This window comes from Zonotrichia albicollis, chromosome 6 (assembly GCF_047830755.1).
Source record: "Zonotrichia albicollis isolate bZonAlb1 chromosome 6, bZonAlb1.hap1, whole genome shotgun sequence".
Classification (NCBI taxonomy): Eukaryota; Metazoa; Chordata; class Aves; order Passeriformes; family Passerellidae; genus Zonotrichia; species Zonotrichia albicollis.
Window position 1 is genome coordinate 41495887 of NC_133824.1, and position 26055 is coordinate 41521941.

The 26055-nt window shown below is 41.2% G+C and overlaps 1 protein-coding gene across 11 annotated transcripts in view; it reads left to right on the top strand.

Moving 5' to 3' along the window:
* Window positions 1–26055, top strand: part of PTPN5 (protein tyrosine phosphatase non-receptor type 5) — a 110582-nt gene that overhangs the window by 27265 nt on the left and 57262 nt on the right. For 10 of the 11 annotated variants that reach the window (XM_074543341.1, XM_074543337.1, XM_074543332.1 and 7 more), the window contains exons 3-6: window positions 17445–17626; window positions 18520–18639; window positions 20449–20532; window positions 24156–24394. In XM_074543341.1, coding sequence (XP_074399442.1) covers window positions 17445–17626; window positions 18520–18639; window positions 20449–20532; window positions 24156–24394 — 625 coding nt within the window. Of the gene's footprint in view, window positions 1–17270; window positions 17347–17444; window positions 17627–18519; window positions 18640–20448; window positions 20533–24155; window positions 24395–26055 lie in introns of all 11 variants that reach the window. The other variant, XM_026793159.2, reaches the window with a different exon arrangement.

The window sequence follows — 26055 nt, forward strand, 5'->3', positions numbered from 1 at the left end:
CATTTGCTGATATGTTCCTGGGTTTCACTCTTCAAACCTTAATACAAGAATATAATTTGAAAAGTTTAACAATGTACAGAGAATGATGAACATATACTGACAAAACATTGGGGCATGCTTAATATGTTAAGACCCAGGACCTCTAGCAGACAGCTGTATTTCAAAGGTAGAGCACAGAGTCTGGAGTTCTTAAAACAGTTTCTATCCATCCCTATGGAGATTGGCATCCTAAGTCCAAGGTGAAAATACATTCCACTGTGTCTCTACTGCTATTCAGGCAGCAAAATAGTATTTCCTATTCCCAGTATCCCTATAGGGCTGTCACTCCCCTCCAGGGATTGTTTCAGGGCTGTTCTGCCAATCCTCCTTTCATCATTCATATTAGAACAGTTCTCCCCTCATTGCTCATGCCTCTGTGTGTAGGTCCTACCTTTTAAGCATGCCAAGTTCTTTGGCAATAGAGACTGTCACAGAATATCCATTTGACCAGATGTGCTTTGTTAGAATGAGATCTGGTGGCACCAACTTTGTTTTTGCCTTCTTGTGCTCTGATGAAGCAAATATGGGCATATGGACCTGAGGAGAGCAACAGCAAACTCCAGTTACAGCCCTGCTCCAGATGGTCACAGGGTGAAGGACTGTGGTTGTAGTGTGTTCCTGCTGTGCTGTCAGATGTAGATGTGGCAGCCTGTGCATCATGACAAAAAAAGAGGTGGGCGTGGGGGATATCCCCTGAAGTTGCATTGCTCACCTTGGCATGTCTGCCTGTAAGGCCATATTCCACCCCTGTGAGAGATGACAGAACTGGAGTTCTGTTAGTCCCTGGCCAGCATGTGGGACTTTCTCGGCTTTTGTGCAGGTGCAAATAGCATAAACATCACTTGCAGTGTAAGATTTGGAGTGCTGGGCTGTCCTCACACTGCCCAGTTTGTAGTATTTTATGTTCTCACAACTGTACCTGTGTTTTCTTAATTGTGAGTGACAGCAGACACATTTGTGTGCTGTATTCACAGGCACAATTAAAAGAAAGCAAGAGCACGTGGTAGGCAGCAGTTTGAAAACCATGTCAGTCTCAGTTTCAAAAACAACTTTGTGGTGTTCCCTCACTGTCATTGTGAAGTGTAATCCATACTTTTAAGCTGCTTTTGAAAATGAAACTTGGGCCTGTCTTTTGAGGAACAATTATTGTTTCAGCAGAACTAGGGCTCTATCTAGGGGCATTGGAGCTTTTGTAAATTTTCCTAGGCCTTTCAAAAATCTGGCCTCTTGATGCCCTAAGTCTGTTAGGCATGAGAACCCCACTAGAAAAATGAATCAAAATCTGTGCCTGACTTCTGCGGCTTCATGCCTGAAAATTTTAAGTAAGAGCTCACAGTTGTAATTGGGGAACAGCAATCACCAAAAAGTCTAACCATATATTTTTTTTTCTGTTTCAGAGTTTAGAGCAAGATATTTCAGAGGAGAGGGAGGGAAGACTCTCTATCTAAATTCTGAGGTTATTTAATACCCAAGAGGAAGGAAGTTTTCAGTATGCTGTACTTCTTGCATATGCTACCTTGTTTGAGTTGAGCTACTGCCAGATGCTGTTTTTAGTCTCCACTCAGTCCTTCTGTCAGGCTTTTCACACTCCTCCTCCTCCTGTGGGCTTCTCTTCTATGGCCTTGTATTTATTTTCCTTCTTTCCACTCTTATCAGATATTCGCTTTTCCATTAATCCCAAACATACACCTTCTTTTGCCATCTGTTTTATCTTCTCCTTTCTCTGCTTGTTGTTGCAAGTTCATTGTCTAGTGGTTTTGTAGGACCCAGTTTAATGCCATAGAACACAGATTTTTAAGTCAAAAGTACTGAAGGGTATCCCTGCTTCAGGGATGTGACATCCAAAACAGTGCAATATTTTGTACACGTTGTTACATGGTAAATTATATGCATGCCTCATGGGCACTGGTTTGGTTGGTGGACTAATTGATTAATTAATGGACAAACTAATATCATAGCTGAAATAAGCTGAAAATCAGCCTGGTAAAACAATTAGTAATTTTTGAGAACAGGACTCTGCTGACATGTTATGTGATCTGTATGCAAGTTTTATAAACTTTTTTAAGCTTGTTCTTCAGCAACAGGGACTGTCACAGAAGATAAGTTTTGACACCCTTTGGAAATCTAATGTTGTCACTGTACCTCAAACCTCTGCTGTTTCTGGAAATCATGGTTTCTTGACCTCTGCCTTACTAGTTTGCTGACTGAGGTTTCATACTTCCCTGTGCCTGCTGGTGACATCACCATGGGGAAGTGCAAGAAGCCTCAAAGGACAAAGTACTTCAGTAAGGACAGCATTAAGAGGTGAGCAGCTGTGGAGCCAACCTCAAGAATGAGGAGTTTTAATGGTGGAATGTTTTCTTCACTGTTCTGTCTTGTAAAGAAATCTTGGGAACCTAAGACTTGCTTTGTTTGTGAATCTTATCTCTTTCCACCTACACATGGTCTCTGAACTTTGTTCAGATCTGGGCCTTCTCTGCATCTTCACAAGGGGAACTCTAAAAGGAGAGAGGAGGGAAAGCAAGGATTAACAAGTTAAAAAAGCTGATGGAGAGCAGGAATTGGCTCGTGCTTGGCTGAAGCAGTCTCCCAACCCTGCTAGCTGAGAAGAGTTGTCAAAGAAGAGATGACCATGGTATGGTCTCACCCATTAGATCTATTAGATTTCCAACTGCAGTGTGTTGCACCGGGAGATTTGGCTGAATTCAGCTTGGGAGTTCCCCGTGGCTCTTTCACCACAAAATGAACTTTCCAGCGGAGATCTGACTGTGTTGCAAAAAGGGAGTCATAGTCAAGCATGTTATTGAAAAATAGAACAGGAAGGGGAGTGAAGCTTCCTTTGGAGCAGTCAGAGTGGAACTCAGGACCTTAAGCTCTCAGTTTAAGTGGAGAAAGGAGAGATTCAGGCACTCCATGAGAGGAATATGGAGCTGTTCAAAAGAAGAGTAAATACTGACAGGTTTGACTCTTTTGCAGTACATTTTCACAACATCTGTCAAGCTTGCTTTAAAAATACCCAGCCAGCTCTGGCTTGACTGTGGTTGTTTTTCACACTTCCCAGTGTATGGAATTGGCATTTGAATTTCACAAACAAATCTACTAGCTTATTAAATTCATCCACCTGCTCATGCAAATGGCAACGCCATAGGTTGAGTTTGTTCTCATGTGTTTTTCATCCCAGATTTTTGGTTGTCATTTAAGCTTTACAGAGTCTATTCTGCTCAGGTCCCCTGATTTGCTGTATCCTATATAATTTCATCCTTGGGATTGCACCCACCACTGCAGTATGTGGTAGCACTGGGTTGTTAGGCTGTTCTCCCCATGGGATCTGAATGCCTCTTCCCTGTGAGCTGTAGGCTTTCTGTGTGCTGCACCCCACGCTGTGGCAGCAAGCTGCCTGGATATTACCCTGTTGTGGTTCTTTGCACCTACCAAAGAGTCTAAAAGGTGTCCTTAATGACATGGACCTGCTATTGCTTTATTTTCAACTCAGCTGTTTAGCTAAAAGAATGTGTTATTTAAAAGAGCAATTTCACCTGAAAGTAAAAGGCCAAATGAAATTTTTTTTAGTCCCAACAATAGATGCCATTTGCTGTTGCTGATTGCCACCATGGCACGCTTTAAGTGAGAACAAACATACTACCTCCCTCCAATACACACAAGGCTTTTTCCGAACAGATTTATTCATTAAGCATATGTTCAAAGACTACAGCTATTACCACTTTTAAATAGAACCATTTTTTCATTGCTTTTCATAGAAAAAATACTACAGTGTTGTGAAAAACCTGTTAATGTTCCAGATTCAATTAACTAACATATTCTAGCAAAAGTCCTTTCTACTCAGGTTGTTTAACAATAGAAAAATAAATACTGTGTGTTGGAGGCCGACCTTCAAATGACAGTCCAAAGCTGCTGCTTTGCACAGTCTTTAGCAGTTTGAATGCCTTTACCTCTGAGTATGCCAAAAAGGTCTCTTACAGAAATTGAAGAGAACCTGATTAGACTGTAAGACTTGGTCCCAATTTCCTTGCACAGGCAAAATACCAGCTGAAACAGGTAAAAGTTTTATCTGACCAATTTTGCAGCCTTTTGATAAGAGGGATGGCACTCCTGAAAGACACTAAATGCCTTCCATTTTGTATGCCTTCTGTGGGAGACAAAGACAAATACAGTGCTATTTTTCAGTATAGGTTATTTTTCTTTCTGTCAGGTTTGTGCAGGCATTCTCAAAATGGTCCCTTTTAGCTTCCTGTGTGCTCACTGGTACTGATAGGTTCTGAATGTTCTTTGCCAGCACATTGAAGAGCCTGTGTTATTTTTCTGTACAGAAAAATGCTTTTGCAACAGCTCTAAGGTGAAGCTTCCTTTATTCTTGAGGTTTTTTTACACACTACAAAAGTGCTACTCCTATTGGATGCAGATATGGATTTGGGGATGCAATTGTCTGTTCAGCTGATAAGATCATTTCAAGATCTGTGGAGATGAAAGGATGAACTATGATGTTAGTTATCCCTCAAAAATAGGACTTGATACTGCCCTGCTTACTCTTTTGTCTTCTGTTCCTCTGCTCAGCATATCTGAAATAGATCACAGGGCTTCTACCTGGGTCATGGATAAAATGTTGGTTTTTCCCATTCTTTTTATGATCTTTCCAGCATAACTAATGCTATTGTGGTGGTTTGACCTTTGCTGGAGGTCATGCACCCACCAAAGCCACTGTCCCCCCTACTCTGAACTGGATAAGGGGGCAGAAAATATAACAAGTGGCTGATGAGTTAAGATAAGGACTGGGAGAGATCACTCCCCAGTTACTGTCACAGGCAAAACTCACAGAAATTAGTTGAATTTATTGCCAATCAAAATCAGAGCAGATAATGAGAAGTAAAACAAGTCTCAAAAACACCTTCCTCCTACCCCTCCCTCCTTGGTCTTAACTTCATTCCTGCTTCTCTGTCTCCTGTCTCTTATTGGTTCAGGGAGATGGAGCATGGGGTTATCATTCACTTCATCTTACATGGTTTCTGCCTCTGCTCTCTCCTCAGGAAAAAGAGTTCTTCCCCTTCTCCAGCATGTGATCCCTCTCTCCCATGGGAGGCAATCCTTGATTAACTCCTCCAGCATGAGTCCTCCCCATGGGCTGCAGTCCTTCATGAACTGCTCCAGTGTGGGTTCCTGGCTGTGGTCCCTCAGGAACAGGCTGCTCCAGCATGGGCTCCTCTCTCCCTGGCTCTGCAGGTCCCCCCGCTCCTGCATGGGCTTCCCATGGAGTCACAAACTTCTTCTGGGCATCTGCCTGCTCTGTCGTGGGTTCCTCCAGAGGCTGCAGGTGGATCTCTGCTCCTCCATGGGCTGCAAGGGAATCTCAGCTCTGGCACCTCCTACCCCTCCTGCACTGACCCAGGTGTCTGTAGGGATGTTCCTCCCAGATAGTCTCACTCCATTCTTCCATAGCCATTCAACATTTGCATCTGTGCCATAACTTTATTCCCCTTAAGCAGATTTTCCCAGCAGCATTCCTACCATCTGATGTGCTTGGCCTTGGCCAGCTGGCTGGCATTAGAACTGTCAGACATGGGAAAGCTTCTCAAAGAAGCCATCCTTGTACCCCCCCACACACACCCTGCTACCAAAACATTCTACACAAACCCTTCAGGAAAGGACCAAGCAGTTCTGTTGTATTTAATTGGCATTGGGAGATGGGAGGTGCAAACAAAGAAAATTCTTTTAGTAGAATCTTAAGCTAATGTGGAGGAAGACAGAGGTGGGATGATTTGGAAGTGCTGCTCTGGTCTTTAGAAGCTAAGAATGAGATTTACAAGATTACTCAGTACTTTATTCTTCATATTGAAGTCAAGTGTGGGAGGAGACTTGGTATGAGGTGTTTGGCATCTCCTGTTAATGCAGATGAAGTGTTCTGGATAGCATAGCAGAAATACAGCTCTGTGGATGAAATCTTGCTTCCCATTGACACATACTGTCACTCACACTTCAGAAAGAGCATCCTAAGGGAAGCAATTGACTACTCAAATTCCAAAATACGTAATATACACAGCAAATATCAACACAGAGACAAAACTGTGGGACAACTAGGAGTCTGTACGAATATGTTTGGCGCCTTTTTGGTGACCTGAATTTTAAATGTTATGAAATCAGGAGCTCCTGAAAAGAAAGAAATGCTCCAATCAAGACCTGACAAAATGATGTTTTTTAATAGTCCAAATTTGTGTTACATAGTTGAGGAGCTAAATTCCTGTCTTTTCATCCTCAGAATAAGACACACTATGATGGCTTTTATACCTGAAGCATGGGGAGGTTTGAAGAGTGCCTCCTTGTCAGGTGTGCCTCCCACACATGCAGCATAGCTGCACCTGCTTCCATGCCACCTCAGATCATCATCATCTCTGCAGCACTTGCTGGAGTACAGAATGAAAATCCCTAGGCTGTCTGTGATCCCACTCTGGGGCCAGAAGTAGAAATGCTCCGCTGATGCATGACCCAAAATGGTGTTTGCTTGCCAGCTTGGTGACCTGTTGAATAATGTCAGCTCCCACTACAGTGACTCAACATGAGGCTGTGTGATGTGAGGTGGAGTGGAGCCTTGGGATGCATGAGTCTATGAGAGGTTTGTTTCTCTGGGTTGTTTTGTAGAGTGAAGCTCAGGATTTCTGACAAGTGGTGCAAAATCCTCCCGGAAGAATTGCAAAGCTCATCTCCAGCATGTGCTTTTTTCGTGTCACCTTCTCCAACAGAGAGCCGTAACAACTTGTGCATGTCTGCTTATCTATCTAGACAAAACATTGCTCAGTGCATGTTTCCTCCCTGGGAAGAGGATGAGAAGGCAAGCTGTTGCATCTTTTTAGTTTACTATTTAAGGCTGTGTATCCATGTTGATAAGCGCAGTATAGGAGCCCAGATAGACTAGACCCAGGACTATTACCACTTTCCGCTCAAATTGTTCAATTTTTGTGTTCCTGTGTGATTGCTAGGGAGAATGTGAGCTTGAAACTGTTGCTCTTGTGACATTTTAGTACCCTAAGCATGCCTGCAACATTGAAGGGATTGCAGTTACAGAGGTAGCAGAGTACTGAACTGGAAACAATGATATTTAATTGTGCTGAGTTTCCATTAAGGCCCATAATGGTGTAACCCTGAGTTGAAATAAGGCTCTGATACAGAGACAAAATTGGTCCTGTTTGTGGATGTCCGCACTCTTATCTCTACAAGTATTTATTTCAAGGATTAATTAGAGGGTCTGAGTGATAGAGTTGCATTCTGAGGAAGCCAAACTGTGCAAGCATAGCCTTTTTAAATGCACGAAAGAAAGCAAAATGCTTATACTTGGCATAATACCCTTGGGGCTTGTATCAGGTTTGTGGCTGAAGATGATAGTTGAGACTGGTCTTGATGTAATTTACTTTGCTCAGGAAAGAGAATGTCTTTGAAATGAATGCGATAGTGGCTTTCCTAAATGATTTTTTTTTTTTTTTTTTTTTTTTTTTGCTGAAGGCTCCAGGGCATAAGATTTGAGTCACTTAGTAAAGCAGGCTATCCCCAAATGAATGACATGAAAACATTCCCATTTAAACCTGGCAGGAAGCCAGCAAATCACCCCTCTGCTTCAAGGTGCAAACCTTCCCATTCACCAGAGCAGAAAGCAGATCTAATACCTACAGAATACCTGGCTAGTCACTGAGGAGACATTAGAAACACAAAGTGGTATTAGCATAATGACTGAAGAAGTACTCCAGAGTTTATTAATTTAAGAAAAGAAATATCCTTCCTTTTTTTCCAACAATAGCAGTGTGGCAACACCAATTCAGATTGTAGTGGTATGAATAGCAAATGCTTTCAAAAGTGTGTGATATCAGAATATGCTTGTTTCTTTTCATTGTCAGAGTCACTCTTTTATTGAAGAGGATGTTTGTCTGGTTCTTAAATTATTGCTAATCTTTGATTGTACATTCAGGCATATTTAAGTATATTCTGTAGTTAAAGTGTAAAGGCACAAAAATGATAATTAGGGTTTGGAAGAGGACAGTTGGTTATCCTGTTTCAGAGAGTTCAAGCCTGTACATTCCGCTCTGCATTGCTGCACTACTGACAGCTCTTGCTGCCTGTGCAAGGCTGATTCATGAACAGTCTAAGCCTTTATCTCTTTAACTGTGGAATTTCAGAGCTGCTTTGTGGGTTTCCATTTTCAGTGTTAAAGGGAGCTTGCAGCGTGGGATTAATTTGGGACAACCAACTCCACTGAAAGTCAACTTGTGGTCTGCTTACAAAAGCTCAAGGCAGCTCCAGAATTATCACTAGGCACTTGAAAATGTGCAGTGAAGAAAACAGCATAAGAAAGAAATCTATTCTTTATTTTTAAAAATATTAAATTGTGTCTAATATTCAGTGCTAATCAGATGGACCTTCTGTAAGAGGGTTAAGAGGAAAGGAGAAAAGACAAAATCAAACAAAAGAAGCTTTGAAATGAGTCCTGATTGAAGATGGCAATTGCTAATTATGTGTGGGTGAATTACAAGTTAATATTCAGTGTCTCTGCCCTCTGAGGGTCTGCATTCACTCAAGAGCTGTAATTTCACACCATATTTAATATTTTGTTTTGAAGCAAACACTGCTCTAAGGGCCCTGGCTGCCCTGAGAAATGGCATATCCTTTTACTTGATGTTTCACAGGCCAAAAGGAAAAGGGACATTGCCTAACAACACATCTTGTGGTTAAGACCTATGAGCATTAGGAGAGCTGTTGTGTATTTGACTTAGTAGAGGGAGTATTATTTAGATGCGGACAAAGGCATAACTAGTCTAGAATTAAGAGTCTTAATTCTCTTACTGGGAATTAAGAGCACCTCCCCATTGTTAGTAGACACATAGCAGTTTGTAGTGAGTGTAGGACCCTGGCAGTCAGACCCTACAGATGGTACAGTAGCTCCCATGTACTTCCCATATGCTTGCTTTATCTGGCAGTGCCTTGCTGCTTCTTGTGGCTCCTAGCAATTCTTCTTTGCTGTCTTTCCAGAGCAGAGAGCCCAAGGATTTTTTTTTCTTGCTCCCGTCTAAGTGAGGCTCATAGCTAATTCAGAGTGGTATCAGCGGAGGTATCCTGAGCTGCCTTTTCCTAGGAGCTCTGTTTCATATGAGCTGTTATGGACTACAGACTTGGTGAGAGGATCAGGTAAATTACCTTTTCTTTTACTAGAAAGAAAGGGTTAGGTATATTATAAAGCAGTCAGTATCAGTGTGTAGGGCCCCAGGTGTGAGAGGAGTGCTGTCTGGAACATCTGATTTCTTCCAGAAAGGAAGGGTTTGGTGATAGATCAAATGCAGTCCCCCAGACTCACCCTTCAGTAAAACAAAATCCCCGGTGTCAGGCTGCATCCTTCCCCCTCCAGGGATGACTTCATAGGCCAGCATCCTGCCTTTTAAAACTGTATTTTGCAAATTCTTTTGATTATTTGGAACAAAAATGACTGTATGGAAGCAGGGGACTTTGAGAGGATTGTGAGTTTTACTTTTCTCTTTCCCATATTTCTTTTCCTCTGCAGTTATAATTTTTTCATGAACTATTTCTTGAGCAACACTACAGTGAGCTACTCTGTGAGGTGGGCAGTAGAAGTAGATATAGAAAGACATTTTAATGCTGTTACACTTCACCCTCTGAGACTGGATTTTGTCTTTGTATTTCAGGTCTGTAGAGCACAAGCACATTTGTAGAGATTTGCACTAGAATCACTAAAAAGTAAGACTGAACATTAACTAGTGTTAATGTTAACTAATCTCTCTGTGAGGTCCTTTCTCATAGGGAAGAACAGGCTTACTTTATTCAGAATCATTAATTCTGTTAAATAAAACATAGTCTTTATTTAGCTTCTTAAAAGCCCTCAGTTTGTGAGCTAACAGTAGCGGTGGCTTAAATGTTAGTCTGAAAATTGTTCTTATAGTCTAAAAGTTAGTTTCAGAAGTGTTTTTTTCAGAAATGGATTTAATAAATCAGGAAACTTCTGGGCATTTTCTTTTTTCATGTTTTATAAAATGTGCTGTCCAGAATTCTACTCAAAGAAAAATACCACCTTGGTAATTTAATTAAATGTTTATTTCCATATGTACAACTCTACCTAAGGGTAATCTGCACCCTCTGTAATCATGATAAGCATGTTTCCTACCATTGCTAGTAGAAACCCTTTTCTGAACAAGAATTTAATAGGTAGTAGGAGATGTTGCCTCTTGTTAGGCTTGAGTTTTATGGAAGCTTCAATAAAATGCCTAGGATTTTCTCTTCGTCTTATTTTGTGATAAAAGTTGGATCTGGTGGACATTTCCACTGCAGCAACTCAGCTGAAGATGCCCTTAGGAACTGGAATCTATCCAGATGATATTTTCACTCATCATTGTGGCACTTCCCTGTGGCAGCCAGACAACTATGACACAGTAGCTGTTGGACTGTTGAAAAAATTCACAGCAACTTGAAAGCTCTTCTAAATCACAGCAAAGAGCCTTGTGCATACCCTGAAATTCGCAGAACATATCAGCAAGCACATAACATGGGTGACTGATTGGGAATCAAATGAGGTTTGCAGCTTGTTTGATGGCCAGTCTCCTTTTGCTGGAGAAGAGGGGGAGGCAGTTTTTCTTGCAGTCTGATATTTCTCTTCTCCATCCCTCTCTAGCAGCTTGCAGGCTTGCTTTTATATGTGACCCCACAGTACCATAATAATGGTCTTGGGTGAACATGAACATTTTTTCTGCCTTCACCTCTCTTTCTCTCCTCCCACCCATCCCAGATGAAGTGGCAGGTGGACTGAGTGGGAGCAGTGTGAACTCAGTGCAGAGAAAACGTGTGACTCGGCAGTTCAGCAGGGAGCTGCTGAGTGGAAAGGCAGCTATTCTCCTTGCACGCTCTGGCATCAGGTTGCTGTTCCCTCGGGGATGACAAGAGGCTCTTTATGGATGGAGATGTGCAGTTCCCCCCACCCAGCAGGGCAAAGTGTCTGTGTATTCTTTTCAGCAGAACTTATTTCAAGTAGAGAGGAAAGTTTCTTCCAAGTTTGCTAGAAATGTTGCCAGTGAACGGGGAGAAGCGTCAGGCTGGAAGTACGTAGACCTCGGTTATCTGCCTGAGTGCACAACTTTCCCTCTTCCTTTCTTTCTCTCTTGGTGTGTCTTTCCAATTTTGGTAATTGGAATTTGGCATAAGCAGCAGCCAGACTCCACCAGCTGAGCTTGGAAAGTGCAAGTGTACAGTACTTTTCCTGGCAAGTAGGTGATACCCCTTTTCCTCTGCACTGTCAAAGAACTCCACAGAAAACACTTGCCTTCCTCAGAAGGAGGCTTCTGGCTTTCCACAGGGACCAGCCACCTGCCTCCCAGGGACAAGTAAACCCAAAGAAAGGTTGATAATTGTGGATTATCCTCTGTCACACAAGGCTAAATTAGCCATCTCACTGTTAGGGAGGGGCCATTGCAGTGCCTATCTAAGCAGTTTGATAACGATGAAAAAGTTGCAGTATTGTATTACCAATTTGTGTTTGTCTTTCAGAATGGAGGACTGAAGTCGATTTTTCTACATAGAGTAATCAATAACAGGTAGACATTTTATATCAGTGATTGTACTTACTAAAGCTCAATTTAAAGCTGTAGTTTGCATCGTTGTCACTGAATTTCCCCAACCACACACACAAAAAAGGCAAGCTGTGGGGTGGTGTTCTCTTGAATCTTCAGAGAGCCTGAAACATTGTCACTGGAGAGCTGTTGAGCAGCTGAGTCCCCTTGATGGGCATATCAACCCATGAATCGGTGTGAATGAAATAAAAATATTTCCAGTGTGATCTTTCTAGCAAAAATACTCAACTTGTTGAAATAGAATCTTTGAATGTTGGACATTTCAGTTGTTCCCCACACAGCTATGAATACCTGCGGCCTGGCTCAACTTGTTCTCACAGTCCAGGGTAGATGCACTTAAGGCAAACTAAAAGCATTAGAAATTGTAAGCTGAAATTCATCTCAGATTAAGTAACACACCTGCGTTGCTGCTGTGTAGGCTCAGTCTTGGTGAAGAGTCTTCCATTCCTCTGTAATGTGTCAGGGTGGGTAGTTCCAGTTTCTTGGACCTCTCACTTAACTTGATGTATGACAGGTTTATTTCTTCGTGAGTTCTGTTACAGAGAAGAGTTTGAAGCTTACAGTCCTACAAAGGACCATGGGATGGATCTAACTGGCTTCCAGTTAGATACCAAAGGTATTTCAGTGTTGCTTTGGTGCCTTGGTGCCATTACTTAGGGGTAAAGGTAGTGGGATCCATTGGTCTGCCTGGCTTGTTCCTTGTGTTTGAATTAAACTGTCTTATACTTTCTGAAGTAGCTCTCAATGTGGTTTTGCATTACAAATGCAAGATCTACCAACCACAAGCTCTTGGCAGCTAAAACTTGGACTTTATCCAAAATGGAATTGGAGGTACTGAGGAGATTGAATTGTTGTAAATCCCCTCTATCTCCAGTCAGTCAGTAGTAGGTAGCTGTGGGGTGCACCTGGGGAGGTTTTTCTTTGCAGTTTTTAATCTGGGTAGTTTTGGGGCCTAGATGTTCTCCTCCTGAGCAGCAATTTACGCAGCCATTTGGAAAACATAAATGTATTGAACTCTTGTAAACAAAGCAGGTCAGGAATCAAGCAGAGTAGCAGTTGTCATGATCAGAAAGATAAAAAAAAAATAATGGGGGAGCTAGTATCCCCAGTTTTCACCACAGATTATTATATCTTTAGTGTACATTTTCAACAGAACTTATCAGATGAGTCAGGAATGCAGACAGAATCAAGAAGAAGTAGACTTCCTTTGGTGGTGATTTTTATCTGTCTGTGAACAGTAGTGATGTCATGTTTACTGCTTAATAAATTAGGTTGCTGGTCATAAAGAAGTTCAGTAGAAGTTTCAGAGTTAAAAAATAGTGACACTCTGGTTGGTTTCCTGCAGAGTGAAGAATGTAAATACACAAGTTGTGTTTGCCATGCAAGTGTGAGAGGTCCCCTTCCTCTTAGCCACTTCTTCCCATACAACCACAGTGCAAAAGAAAGCTAATTATTCAGTTTCCATCTTTATCATGCTGCAGTGGCAACCAAAAAAGAGATTGTTTTCTTATCCAATACCTATCTCCTAAAGCTCTGTTCTTTGGATAGATAGGCTTTTTACCCTCCAGCACAAGCTGCCTCTTATTCATGTGCACTCTGAGGTAGCTCATTCAGGTTTTATATGTTTTTGTCTTCCCAGCACCTGGACTGGCCTGCAATCAGGATGCCTTAGAGTGTGTGTATTTAACAAGGTCTTGACCATATCTGTGAACTACAATGCCCAGGGCTGTGTCCAGTGTGTGCTGCTGAGGTGCATGTTAAAACTCTTGTTAGCAGTGGACTGAGACCCATCTCAATAGAGTACTTTCATCTACTAGCAGATAGCAGTTCTCCCTAGCAGTTAGATGGAAATTAGAGGCAGGGTTTTCATTAGGCAGTTGCATTTGGACATCTGAAGATGCAGAAGCCATAAACAGACTTATGACTCTGGTCTGAAGTGCTGATAACCCTGATGGATGTGAGGTATTGCTGGCATACCTCATAATTTGTCGTGCTTCCACTCTGTGGTCCATTCCTACAAATTCTCACCACACGCGGCCGTCATGAAGATGTGGACAGGTTCTGAGGGAAATGTACCTCAGTACACCTAAAACAACTAGGGACAATGCAACCTAGCTGCTGTGGTGTGTTGGCTGCTGCAGCTTGAGAACAGGTGAGGCCCCTTTTGCCCTCCTGTCTTGTGTGTCTTGGAAGGTAAAACCCCCAATCCACCATTAACAAAATTTGTATTTCTCAGTGAAGAGGCAGTACTATCCAATCCAGAAGCATCATTCGTACAGGGACAGTGTGATGGATGTACATAAATGTCTAATAACTGTATGAGTACTGTCTTTTTATTGCTGGGATGCATTTTCTTTCTGTTACAAAGACAGTTTTGCTGAGGAACAAGTCTTTCTCTCAAAAATACATTGTTAAATTAAGTCTGCCAATGGAGCGGTGCCAATTCCTTGAGCATTAGTACCCGTGTACAAGTTCCTTTTAAAATGTTAACTTCATTAGGAAATACAGCCAGGATGTGAGGTTCTGAGGGGTTGTTTTCTGTTTTGTTTTTCTCTGAAGGCTTTAAGTATGATTCAGTCAAGTTACAGAGCTGCTAATGCTTCACCCACAGCAGGATTTGATGGGATCATGGCATGTTTGTTACTGTAAGGCTTTGTTGACTTACTTGTTATTGCTACAGTGCCTTTTAGTATTTCAGCTAAGACTAGTACTCTAAGCACTTGTTTTTCTGAGAGTTATATAGGTGTTTTTCATTCTTCTGCTTGTTATGTACCCACATATGAAGACAGAAAAAAAAAGATAGATACACGGGGCTTAAAATGGGCATTGCCAGAGTTACAGTGACAGCTTTTACCTCCTGAGTGAAGGAAGATGTTTCCCTATATAAATTATTCTATAATATGATAATATGTAGTGCTGTGCCTTGTATTTTTGGCAGCTTGTTTTGGTAACAATGTTTAAGGAAAGAGTGCAGGATGAATGGATCCCTGGCATGATCCAGAAAGTGCTTTTCCCTGAACAGCAAGGATGAGTTTAAGTTTATGGTGGTGTTTTGAAATTTCAACTTGTTTTCACAAGCCATATGGCTGCTACAGATGTCACAGACCTTTTAATTCCTCTGCCAAAGGCTTTTTTTTTTTTCCTAACAAGTGTAGTCTTGTGCCAAAGCAGAAGTACTCATGGAGCTTGCATCCCCATCTCTGTGATGCAGGAAATGAGGCAGCTATCACACGGATGCTACATTTCACTGCCAGTCAAATCACGAGCAGGGGAGAGGCTCTGTTCATTCCTGCAGGCAGTGATCCTTGCCAGCTCTCTCAAGACCTTCACATTCACCTTGACACAAGAAAGCTTTACTTGTGTTTCACTCGTTACCTCGTCTGCAACTGAAAGAATCCTGAACCCATTAGGGCAAACCATACAGGAGTATTGGATTGCAAGATGATGTGTGAGTGCTAATTGAATTATTGTTTAAAGCTGGCATAGTTAAATAAATACAGAACCTGAGGAGAGTATCATTTTATTTGTTAGAATCTAATCTTTGGCATTTATAGGAGAAAATTTTTGAGTGAACTTAAGTTAAGATTAGACCTTCTCTTTGTATAACCAAGGCATGTGTCTATTTATTTATATGTATGGATTCAACCAGTTCTCCATTATTTCAGTTCTTACAACTTTTTCCTTCTGTTGCGCTAGTGAAAATACCTCTTGATAAAAATGTCAGTTCTGCAGAGCTGGAGTCCTGGGCTGCCAGATCCACAGGTCAGGTCTCTCTCTACCTTATGCAGTGAAAATAATTGAAAGTAAGAGTGGTCTATTGTCCTTCATAAAGGGCAGTTGTAAGAAGGAGAACGTGACCCCTGCAGTTGTATGGGTGTTACTAGACAACACTGGAATTCCAGGAGTTGGATTTCTAGGCTGTGGAGAGGCACAGATCCCCATGGTTACAGAGTGCCCTAGCTTTGACATCTTTGTTGTAAAAGATGCAGTTAAGTGGCCTTCATGTAGTTGTATTATAGTCAGGTGTTTGTTTCCAACCAGAAATGACCTTGTAAAATCTCAGGCTGCTACAAGCATGAAACAAAGAAATGCTGTTTACCTGCTACATAAGGCAGCACCCTTAGTCAGTTAAACAAAAGTTCTGAAATATGAAATATTATGATTTATAAAAACCAGCTGAAAGCTGAGCATGAAATCTGCATTCCTTGGCTCCTTGCATTCCTTGGTCTGGTTGTCTTCCCAATGTTGTTTTAGTTTTGCACTGTGTATATTTTATCTTGAGATTTGAGAAGGAATATGCAAAATAGGAAATCATCAGAACCTGAAAAACAGTAAATATGTTCATTAATCATTGTTAGGGACAGAGGTGCATTATTTAATGCAGATAAAGGAAAAGTAGAACTTAAACTATGTTTAGTGAAAATGGAGGGTTAGAGACTTTAGGAGCAAACAAGAATAAACTATAAGAAAGTAGATGTTTTTCAATCTCAGCCATAGGTGCACATCTCTCTGCAAAGGTAACAAAAATAGTTTCTGACACAAAGATTCTGTCCCTGCTAAATTTCAAATTCTGGTTCCAAAACACAGAACATAAACATCCCACAAAAATAGCAGGAAAAATTGGCAATCATTAACAAGTATTTTCCTCTCTATTCTTGTTGGAATCTAGTGAGACATGAAGCAGGTTAGAAGCTTGAAGCTTTTCAGCTTTAAGGACTGAGAGGTAGACTTCTTGTGATGTCTAGCATCAAAAAAAAAAAAACCAGCATTAAAAGATGAATTCTTACTATGGCTAGACACAAGATATATTTCATTTTATGATAAGAGCTGTGGCTAGTTAATGGGTGCTTATCTGACTTAGAGTTACAAGTGTGAGACATTTAGGGAAACGTTTGCTGAGAGGAAGATTTTGTGGAAACCTGACCTCAAGAAACCAGGTAAGGGCCAATGGTGGGGCCTTTGCCTGGGACACAGGAGGCTGGTTTAGGCTTAAGTCTACAGAGTTTTACACAGGGCAGCCTTGGGGCATTCCTCATATCCAAAGATGTAAGTCAGTAATACTTAGACCCAATGATTCTGATCTTTCACTCCTCACTTGTAAATTAATTTATATCTAAATAGACTCTATTCAAAGTACTGTTACTGAGGGAATAGCCATACAGTGGTTATTTCCACTGAACAAAACAGCACTGCAACATTATTAAATAGCTCTTGAGTATGAATTCATCCAAGAAGTGGGTTATTGGAATAAAGTCTATTTTATTAGTGCCTTAGGACATTCAGCCAAAACCCAGAGTCCCTGAGCACTATTCAGACACATCAGATGAAACAGCCTCTACCTCAGAAATCTATAATCGGACTAGACAAAGCAGACAAATAAAAGAAATAGAGAAATTGTGACAGGAAGGGGCAAAATGGGTTCTTTGCCATCACGTAGCTGGGAAGTGTGTAGCTAGGCAGTAGCACAGGTAGCTTTTTTTAAAAAGTAAAAATGAAAAAGTGCAGCAATGTAAATGAGAATTTGTTAACAACAAAGCCCAGAATCTGTACCTCCGGAAAGAAAGGGAAAATAATTTATCCACCCACACTCACTTTTTTCTGATGAAGGCAGGTGAATAAAGCTGCACTAATAGAGTGTGACGCTCACAATCCTGAGCTGCGCTTGCTGAGGCAGAATGGAAAGGTAACATCGTCTCCAGGAAAACAATAGCCCTGCAGCCCCCGCCGTGCCGGCAGGGTCACATCCCATTCATCGCCTGCACATGTCGTTTTCACGTGAAGGTTGTTCCCGTCCAGCTGGGATGGAGTCAGTGGATGAAGCTGAAGGACGGCAAGGAGAGCGGAGCAGGAAGGAGCAGTCCCTGAAAGCCTCCCAGAAAACAACAGTGCTCGGTTGGCCTCCCCCGTGGAATGGATTGATACCTGGAGACAGCATGTATCTGTTTGTCCTCTCACAGATACTGGTAAGGCAGCTTGCATAGCTTTGGAATGCTGGGACCCTTACTTTAGGCTGTGCTGGCTGGGGAGGTTTCCTCACTCTCTGTAGATGTAGCAGTGGGAATGGGTGTAGTCCTCATTTCTGCAGCCACCTCTCACGGCTTTGCCTTGAAGCAGCCCTTGCCTTTTCATGTCCCACACTCCCGTCCCATTTCCTGCCGTACTGCAAATGCCTCCTTTGCCAAATCACCAATATCCCACCAAATCCTTTTTCCATAGCTGATATGTATGGGGGTAAAGACCCATGTTGGTTACAAGTGGAGCAGTAGGTGTGCTGTTTAAAGTTGTGATGTGGAATGAGCTTATATCTCTCTCTGAGTGTGTTAAATATAAAGTCATTGCTTTTGTAGTTTGTTAACTGTAGCATGTGCAGCACCCTTGAGTGTTTTAAATGAAAAGTTTCCGTGTGTGTTTGTGTGTGTATTTATAGTGATACCTATGTGAAACATGACTGTTTGTGAGAGCTTTGAGAGAGGCCTTTCAATAACATCCTAAATTCATGGAATTACTAGTTTTGATTTAAAAGTAGTAATCCTGAAAGTTCGGAAGCCAGAGGAACCTGTTGCTCTTTCAGTGTTACTCCACTTGCTGTTTCTGGGCAGCTTTTTCACTAGTGAGGGCTGGAGGGAGCCTGTGTAACTCAGTGTTGCACATCTAGTTAATAGTGGCTGAGCTTGGAGCTTCAGCCTTTTTATTCTGTTAAGCTACAGCCTAGAAAATACCTGACTTCTTAAAGCCAAAGCGATAATCAACGTTAAATCAATGCTAACTAAATTAGTTAATTATGCAGTCTTGAAATGAAAATGAATGTGTGCATAATGAGAGATGCTAATTGTGTCTTTTCTGATTGACTGCACAGCTTCTTGGCATGATGCTGTGGTACAGCACTTACGGGACCATCCCAGCAGCTCAGAATGCCTTCGACCTGCTCTCCTACTTGCTTACCCCATTTAAACAGGCTTTTTCAGATCAAGGGGAGGTAAGTCAGTCCCTGTGCTCCTCTCTGGTTATAGAGTTAATGTCAGTAGCCTTGAGTGGTCTTTCTAATATCTCTACTGATAAGTATAATATGTGTGAATTTCATATGTACATACTGAAATGGTAGAAGAGTTTCCTGAAAGCACATGAATATTTTATCTTAGAGATATTGGGCTGAATTTTAATGATGACTATGATGTTAGGTCAGCACAGCATATTTTTCATTATGTGCAAATTATTGCAAATGAAACAAAGCAATAAGAAGTCATCTCATTAAGGTTTAGCCCCCAGTAAAGGGAGAGCTGGAACTTAATTTCTTAGGATGACTAGAAGCTTAATTTCTGGAAGAGCGGATCAACCCATATAAAAGGTGCAAATTGCAACATAGTCTCAAAATTCTTTTTTGTTGAGTGTTTAGAACATATCTGTGTGCAGGAAATGTATTTCAAGTGCACTAGGTGCACAGATTCAATTATATCTTCAGAGCTACCCCAGTAAAATTGCCTGGCTTCTCACCATGACATGATGACATGTATACGAGAATGAGTCATCTGATAAATTACTGGTAATTATACCCAGTGCAGATTTTTCTAGTGTGGACAGAACCTTAATTAAGTGGTGAACAGCTACTTTCAAAAATCTGATGAAATATATTTGCTATCAGAATGCTTAGATCTATTGTACATAATCTTTGAGGCAGAGGTTTTACAGTGCTAATAGAAAATCTGATTCAGTACCTCTTGTGATTGAAGTACAGTGAAGACTGTTTTCTCTTTTCTCAGTGTTTGAGCTGCATGTCACCTGCTCTTTTGGGGTTTTTTGAAAGAAGCACTTTTTCTTTTGCAGTTGGCTTTATTATGCACAGAGCTCTTCACAGACTGTTGCCTCTGTCTTATTTGCAGTGGCTCAATCATTAACAAATGATTGTTCCTTACAGAAAAACACTGATTTGTATAATTTTGACTTGCAATAATTGTCCTTCACAGAGGAAAGTGATTCCTAGAATGCATCACAAGAACACCCCATGTATGGCTCTGTACAGATGTTCATGCATATGTTTGAGGACTGTTTATTGTAACACTATTTATTGTGTAAATTTACACTTGAAAACAGTATAGTCAAAGAAATCTTCTCATGGTAAAATAAGCAAATGGAAGCTCTTAACTCCAAATTTCTCATTAACTGTACTAGCAGGAGAAAAACAGAGTGAAATTCCTTGCTCACTGAAGCCCATTAGAACTGAATTTTGCACCTACTACAGAGACCAGGCTGAACTATAGACTACTATAAAATGACAGAGACATCAGAATTAGTTCCACTGCCAGTGGTGTGAATTAACCTGATGGTGTTTCACTGAATGCATAGAAAGAACAGAAAACTCCTCTGTGGCTGGATTCTATTTAAGGACCCCCAAACCCAGGAACAGCACTAAACTTTGTTTAAAGCCCTTTACCACAGTTTAAAAATCACACTGACTGTAGCAATGAAGTGTTGGTCCAGTCTGCAAAACTGAGTTGTGGATTCAGATCTCAACTTTGGCAAAGGGGGAGGGTAGGAAGCAGAACTCCTGCTTGCCTTCACAGTGAAATCTGGGATTTAGGCCTTCCAAGATGCTGGGGCTTAGAGATGATTTCAGTTTCAGTCTTCTCCAAAGCCTGGCATTTGTTTTTGGTGCTGATGGCAGCTTTTCCACAGGTGAGTATGATATCAGTAAATCTTCATGGGAAACAATACACACTTGGCCAAGTGCAGACACTGAACTGTGCCCCTGAATACTTCATCAATCATTGTCTATTCTGTTGTTCCACAGAGCCTGACTACAGTTGGGAGTGTTGTGGTATCATACATCCTGCTGTCTTTGGCTTCTCTAGGACTGCTATTTGTAGGATCTTTGGTAAGTTATGATACACCACAAATTATATTCATGCCCTTTTTCAGGGAGTTTTTATAAGATGTCTTATTTAACAGAAGTTGTTGGTGTTGTGCCCAAGTTGATTGTAAAGCATCATTTTTGAGGCTGTTTCTGTATAATTATCTGCTTGCTTTATGTAGAGAAATTAGCCTTACCCAATTTCTTGATGAATTGGGGATTGCACTGAAGTAGAATGGTATATAAAAATAGTTTTTATTTTTTCCATCTACAGATGGGAAAACTATTTCCACTGAAGTAGAAAGGATGTGTCCATTAAGAGGACCATCATCCATTGAATTCAATGGCAGAAGGAGCTTTTCCAGAGTGCCACTGTTCTTCTGAAATCCTGTTAGATGTAGGCCAAGGCCCCAGCTGCAGAACAAGCTTAAGTGGCACGACTACAATTAATCTAGTTAGCTGTCAGCTGTTGGGAAGCAGCAGCATGTTGTGTTTCTCCATGGATTGTGTAACTGGCACGAAGTTGTGTGCTTGATGGGAAAGCTATGGAGAGCTCTGTCTTGTCAGGGAGCTCTAACTGAATGTGGCTTTTCAAACCCCTCTGTGCTGTTCTTTTAGAGTGGGAATGCAGCTACTGAACACGCAGGCAGAGCATCACCTCCTGTCCTTCCAGAGGTGCACCCCAGGTAGTTCAGGAAGTTGAAACTGTGCCGTACACATGCTGTTTGAGTGATGAACAGCATAATGAAATACATCCCAGAATCATGGGACTGTAGGTGGGCAGAGATTGCTAGTCTAACATCCTGCTTGGAGCTGGGCTGTTGCCAACGCTTGGTAAAGCCAGCCATGAAATTTTCCACTCAGGTTTTGAAAACCTTCAGGGAGGGAAGGTTTATCATCTCTCTGTGTGCCTGTGCCACAACCATGTAGCACTTTTTGGGGAAGAGATATTTCCTCTTGTCTCATCTGAATTTCACAAATGTAAATAGTATCTGGACTGAATTTCTGCAGGTTTGTGGCTGTTGTTCCTTGTGATATCAGCTGATACCACCAAGAAATGTCTGGCTACTTCTCTGGAGCTGCCCTTCAAGTAGTTGCAGGTCACTGTTAAATCACCTCAGCCTCCTCTTTGCCAGGCTTAACAAGCACAATTCCCTCTACATTTTTCCTGCACTCTAGACCCTTGACCTCCTTTGAAACCATCTACTGGGACCACTCCAGTTTTTCCATATCTGTCTTAAACTGGGGGAACTAAATCTGTAGACAATATTCAAGGTGCAGCTCCCTCAGTGCCAAGTAGAGGGTAATACCTCCTTTGATTTGCTGACCACACTCCTTGCTAGGAAATAATATCACATTATATGCCACAGTTAAGTTCACTCAGAGGCGGCATGGTGGCACAATCTTCTGTTTAGTGTGTCAGGAAAATGGACTTTCTAAAAACCCTTCACAAGGCAAAGCAATTATAGTTAGTGCCTCCATTATTGTGATCATTGATGTAGGTAAGGAACTTAGTCAGGTTTATGCAATTTTCTGGGATTTTGATGCTGCTGTACCTTATCCAGATTAATTTTGTCCTCAAAAATAAACTTTTGGTAATTCTGTAACTGCAAATATTAAAAAATTAAAGACAATTAAGAATTGTCAAGAACTGTATGAGTTCCAGATAAATTTGCAGCAAAACATTCTGGGCTGAAAATATGAATATCAGGGGTGTGGGTTTTTTGCATATTCAGCTATTTCTTGGTGGATTAAAACATTTATTACTGACCCATTGTTAGCACAGAAGATAAAGTTAAGTGAAAGCTCTTCACGGCCAAAAATTCTGATCTCTCTTTGGACAGTTTTGTATGTCAACTCCTTGCAAGTGAACATGAATAGATTAAAGTAGACTTGGCCCATTTTTGTGTTGGTTAAAATTTGTGTGTAGAAAAACATTTTCTAACAGTTTCCATGTTGGCGAGTTTGCACTGGTTTGTGTTCCTATGGTCTGTGCTAAGACCTTCCTAGCTAGAGTAGAGGCACAAATGTCACTCTGTGTCACCCTGTCTGGATAAATTGCTGAGGCACAGAGTATAAGAAGTGTCCTGTGAATTCTGATCTATGGTCCATCTCTAACATGAACACTAGGAAGGAGAGGCTGTTTAGACAGAGCACATGAGCCTTGTTCCTTCCTGCTTGCCTGTAACCTTTCTCTCAGATGCCTGAGGTCATGCTTTGCAATTTGCAAATTTGAAAACATCTGCTTTTATCAGTATTTGCAGAATAGGGAATAACATCGTAATTAGCAGAACATTGAAAATGGTGCTTGAACCAGGCATGGTTTCTACAATCCCAACCTGGTGGACAACAGATTGTTGCATGATGACAGTTTTCTTTATTTTCCCCTTTGTCTCAGCTGAGCGATCTCTCTCTCTCTCTCAACATAAAATTGATTTTAAGCCATGTACCTAGAAGAGACCTTGAAGGAATCTTCCTTTGAGAGTGCCTTTATGACCAAGCCCTTCTTTCCCAATATTGAAATTGATGCTGTCCTGCATGACATCCTAATGTGCTTTACTGGCCTAGAAAGATAAATGTGACCTTTTTAGTGGCACTTTTTAAAATTTAACTGTTCATTTAAAAGCCATGTAAGAAAAGGACAGAAGAGGCTTTTACTTGTGAGACTAAGACTTGTTCTTAATCTCAAAAGGATGCATGACAATTCAGTATAGATTGTATGGGCAATAGCCTGAGTGATGCTACTCCAAGTTCTATGCTAGATGGATGAAGTTGGCCTAAGGTTCCAGATCCTGAAATTCAGAGGTGGGTTTGAAATTTTTAACTGAAATCTGTGTGGACGATTTGAAGTCTACCAATGTGATTTCCAAATAATCTAGTCTTATCACAGCATCTGTGCAAACTGATACGATGAGGAAATTTTTTAGATTGGTGCAATTTCAAACCTTTTGTTAATTTGTAATACAAAATTTCATATTGCATTTGTCTTGAAACTTCACAGGATTCAATATTTAGTGTTCATACCATATTCAAATCAGATAATTAAATTACAACAGTCTGTGCCGCTGACCAAAAACTGATATGGGCATTTTGAGCCCCAGGATCAGGTACATCAAAATTGAGGCCTCTTCAAAAAATGATGGGTTTTTGCATAAATTCACATAAATCAGGGTACAGTATCTGATTATTAAGGATGTCCAGCTCAGCTGTATTAACTTAAGAGAACCTATATGTAAATTTCAGATGGAAAGCCATTAAATCAGGAGAGGTCTAATTTGTAGAACACTGTAGTGGATTTTTGTTTTGTAAACAAGCCTGGGAAGGATAAGGAACTGAACAAAAGGACAGTGGTATCATGTTGGCTTGCACATGATGGTCACAAGCACATTCCACTTCTACTGTATCCCTGAGTTAAGCCTGGCTAGCTCTGTGGAAACCTCTGCGGCTGAAAGCAGGTTTGAATGGGTAAATGTGAATCCTTGCAACACACACCACAAAGCCACTCCTGCATGGAACATTCCTGTTCTCTTCAGTACTCTCCAATTCTAATGCAGACAGCTGGAGTGCTGCCCCAAAGACCTATGCCCTAGGCTATGTGGAAGGGCTGGCTACAAGCAGAAACTTGTTTAAATGTTTGTTTCCTCCAGGTTTGGCACCTCCTCAGAGCCCCTCCAGACCCCCCCTTTCCGCTGCAAGAGGACAGACGGCAGTCCGTGAGCCGGCAGCCCTCCTTCACCTACTCAGAGTGGACAGAGGATAAAAATGAAGATGACTTCCTAGATCTGGACCCCGTGCCAGAGACTCCCGTCTTTGACTGCGTCATGGACATTAAAGCAGAGACAGACCCTGCTACTCTGACGGTTAAATCCGTGGGCTTGCAAGAAAGGTAGGGTACATGTGGCTAACAGGGAAAAGTCTGCTCCCAGATTTTCTGGGTTTAGGAGTTCTGTGCCTGGCAGGAAGCTTTATTGTCTTTAAAGTCTTTGAAAGTGAATGTCACTTTCAAACGTGGCTGTGAAGTCAAGCACCTGCTTTTTATTTCCTGTCCTGTTTTCAGTCCAGTCATAAATACAAGTGTGTTAGTTAAACACCACACAGTTTCTGGACAGCTGTCAACAAGTGCTGTTCTAAAGCATCATTTCTTCCCATTGAATACATCTATTTGTGTTTGATCAGTCTCTCACCACTCATCAAGACAGCAACTGCATTGCATGAAATCCCCTATGGAGTAGTAAAGGCTTTTACCTCTGAAAGAGGTGGGTCTCATTGATATGTTTTTTCCCCTGTCACTCGTAATGGAGGACTAGTCTTTTTCTCCAAAAGCAAACCACAGACAAAGTGATAGTCTTTAGTATTTCTCATATTAATGAGTTAATCCAGAAGTAAATGAATTATTCAAATGAACCCAGTAATGGAACTTTGGGGTGAGTTGGTATCCACTGCTTGAACCATAAGGGCAGCTTGAAAAAAGGAGTTTCTCAGGCAAGTCAGGAGCTTCTCAGAGAGGTTCACAGCTGGGAAAGGGCAGTTTCAAGATTAAAGGAAAATCTTTTTCTGTTTTGTGTTCTTTCAGTTGTTTTAGTGAAATAGAATAAAGGTCTTGATTATAGAATTCCTGCAAAGAAATTCTGCAAAAGTGAGGATGTTGCGAATAAAAATGAAGTTACTGAGAGGCCCAGCATAGCAAAGTATCACCTTTCTTTATTTCTAAGTTTTCAAGCTTATGGTGCTAACCATAGTTAATTCTCATCTCTAAAGCTTAAAACAACGGACAGAGCATAGATTTTAAGAATACAGTGATGATTTTCTGAAGCTCCTCAGGATGCAGTAAAAAGGAGTGTTACAGGAGAGCTTTCAATTTGCACTCTTGTGGATTTTGAATGTTTTTTATTGCTTTATGGCTTGTTATAACATTGCCCTAAGATTTTATACCTTTTATTGTTTTAGTCTACCTTTATATGAAATTACAGTAACCTCTGGGGCTTGTCCCTGAAGCTTCTGCTTTGTTGCTTTTTCATTATAGGCAAGATTGGGCTTGAAATATGTGAGTCATTTGTGTTCTTCACTATCCCTGATTTCATTCCATTTCTGTCACTTTAAAGGTGTGACATTTCTCCTCAGGTGACTGCTAGCCACCATGAAAGACACTCACTGTATCAAGAGAATCGGGTAGTATTGCTTGGAGAATAAATCAGTTGGTTAAAGTAATGAATTACAATCAAAACCTGTCAAATAACTACAAGTGGGACAATGAAAGCAATTGCTTGAAGTTCTCAAACTAGGTGCAATGCAAACACTTCAGATATAAACTTGTTTTCAACATACACATGTCCTTGAGAAGACAGACATCATTTCAGGTTTGAGCTGTGCCCTGACAAACTTCATTTACATTACACATTGCTCACTTTTCCTTTGTTTGGTGTTGTGTCACCCACCTGCCTCTTTGGCATCCGTTCTGCTTTTCTCTTATTTCCCTCTCATTCTTTAACCACCTATGCAATTAAAAGGGTGGTCAGGAGCTAAATTCAAACACCACTGAATGTTGCT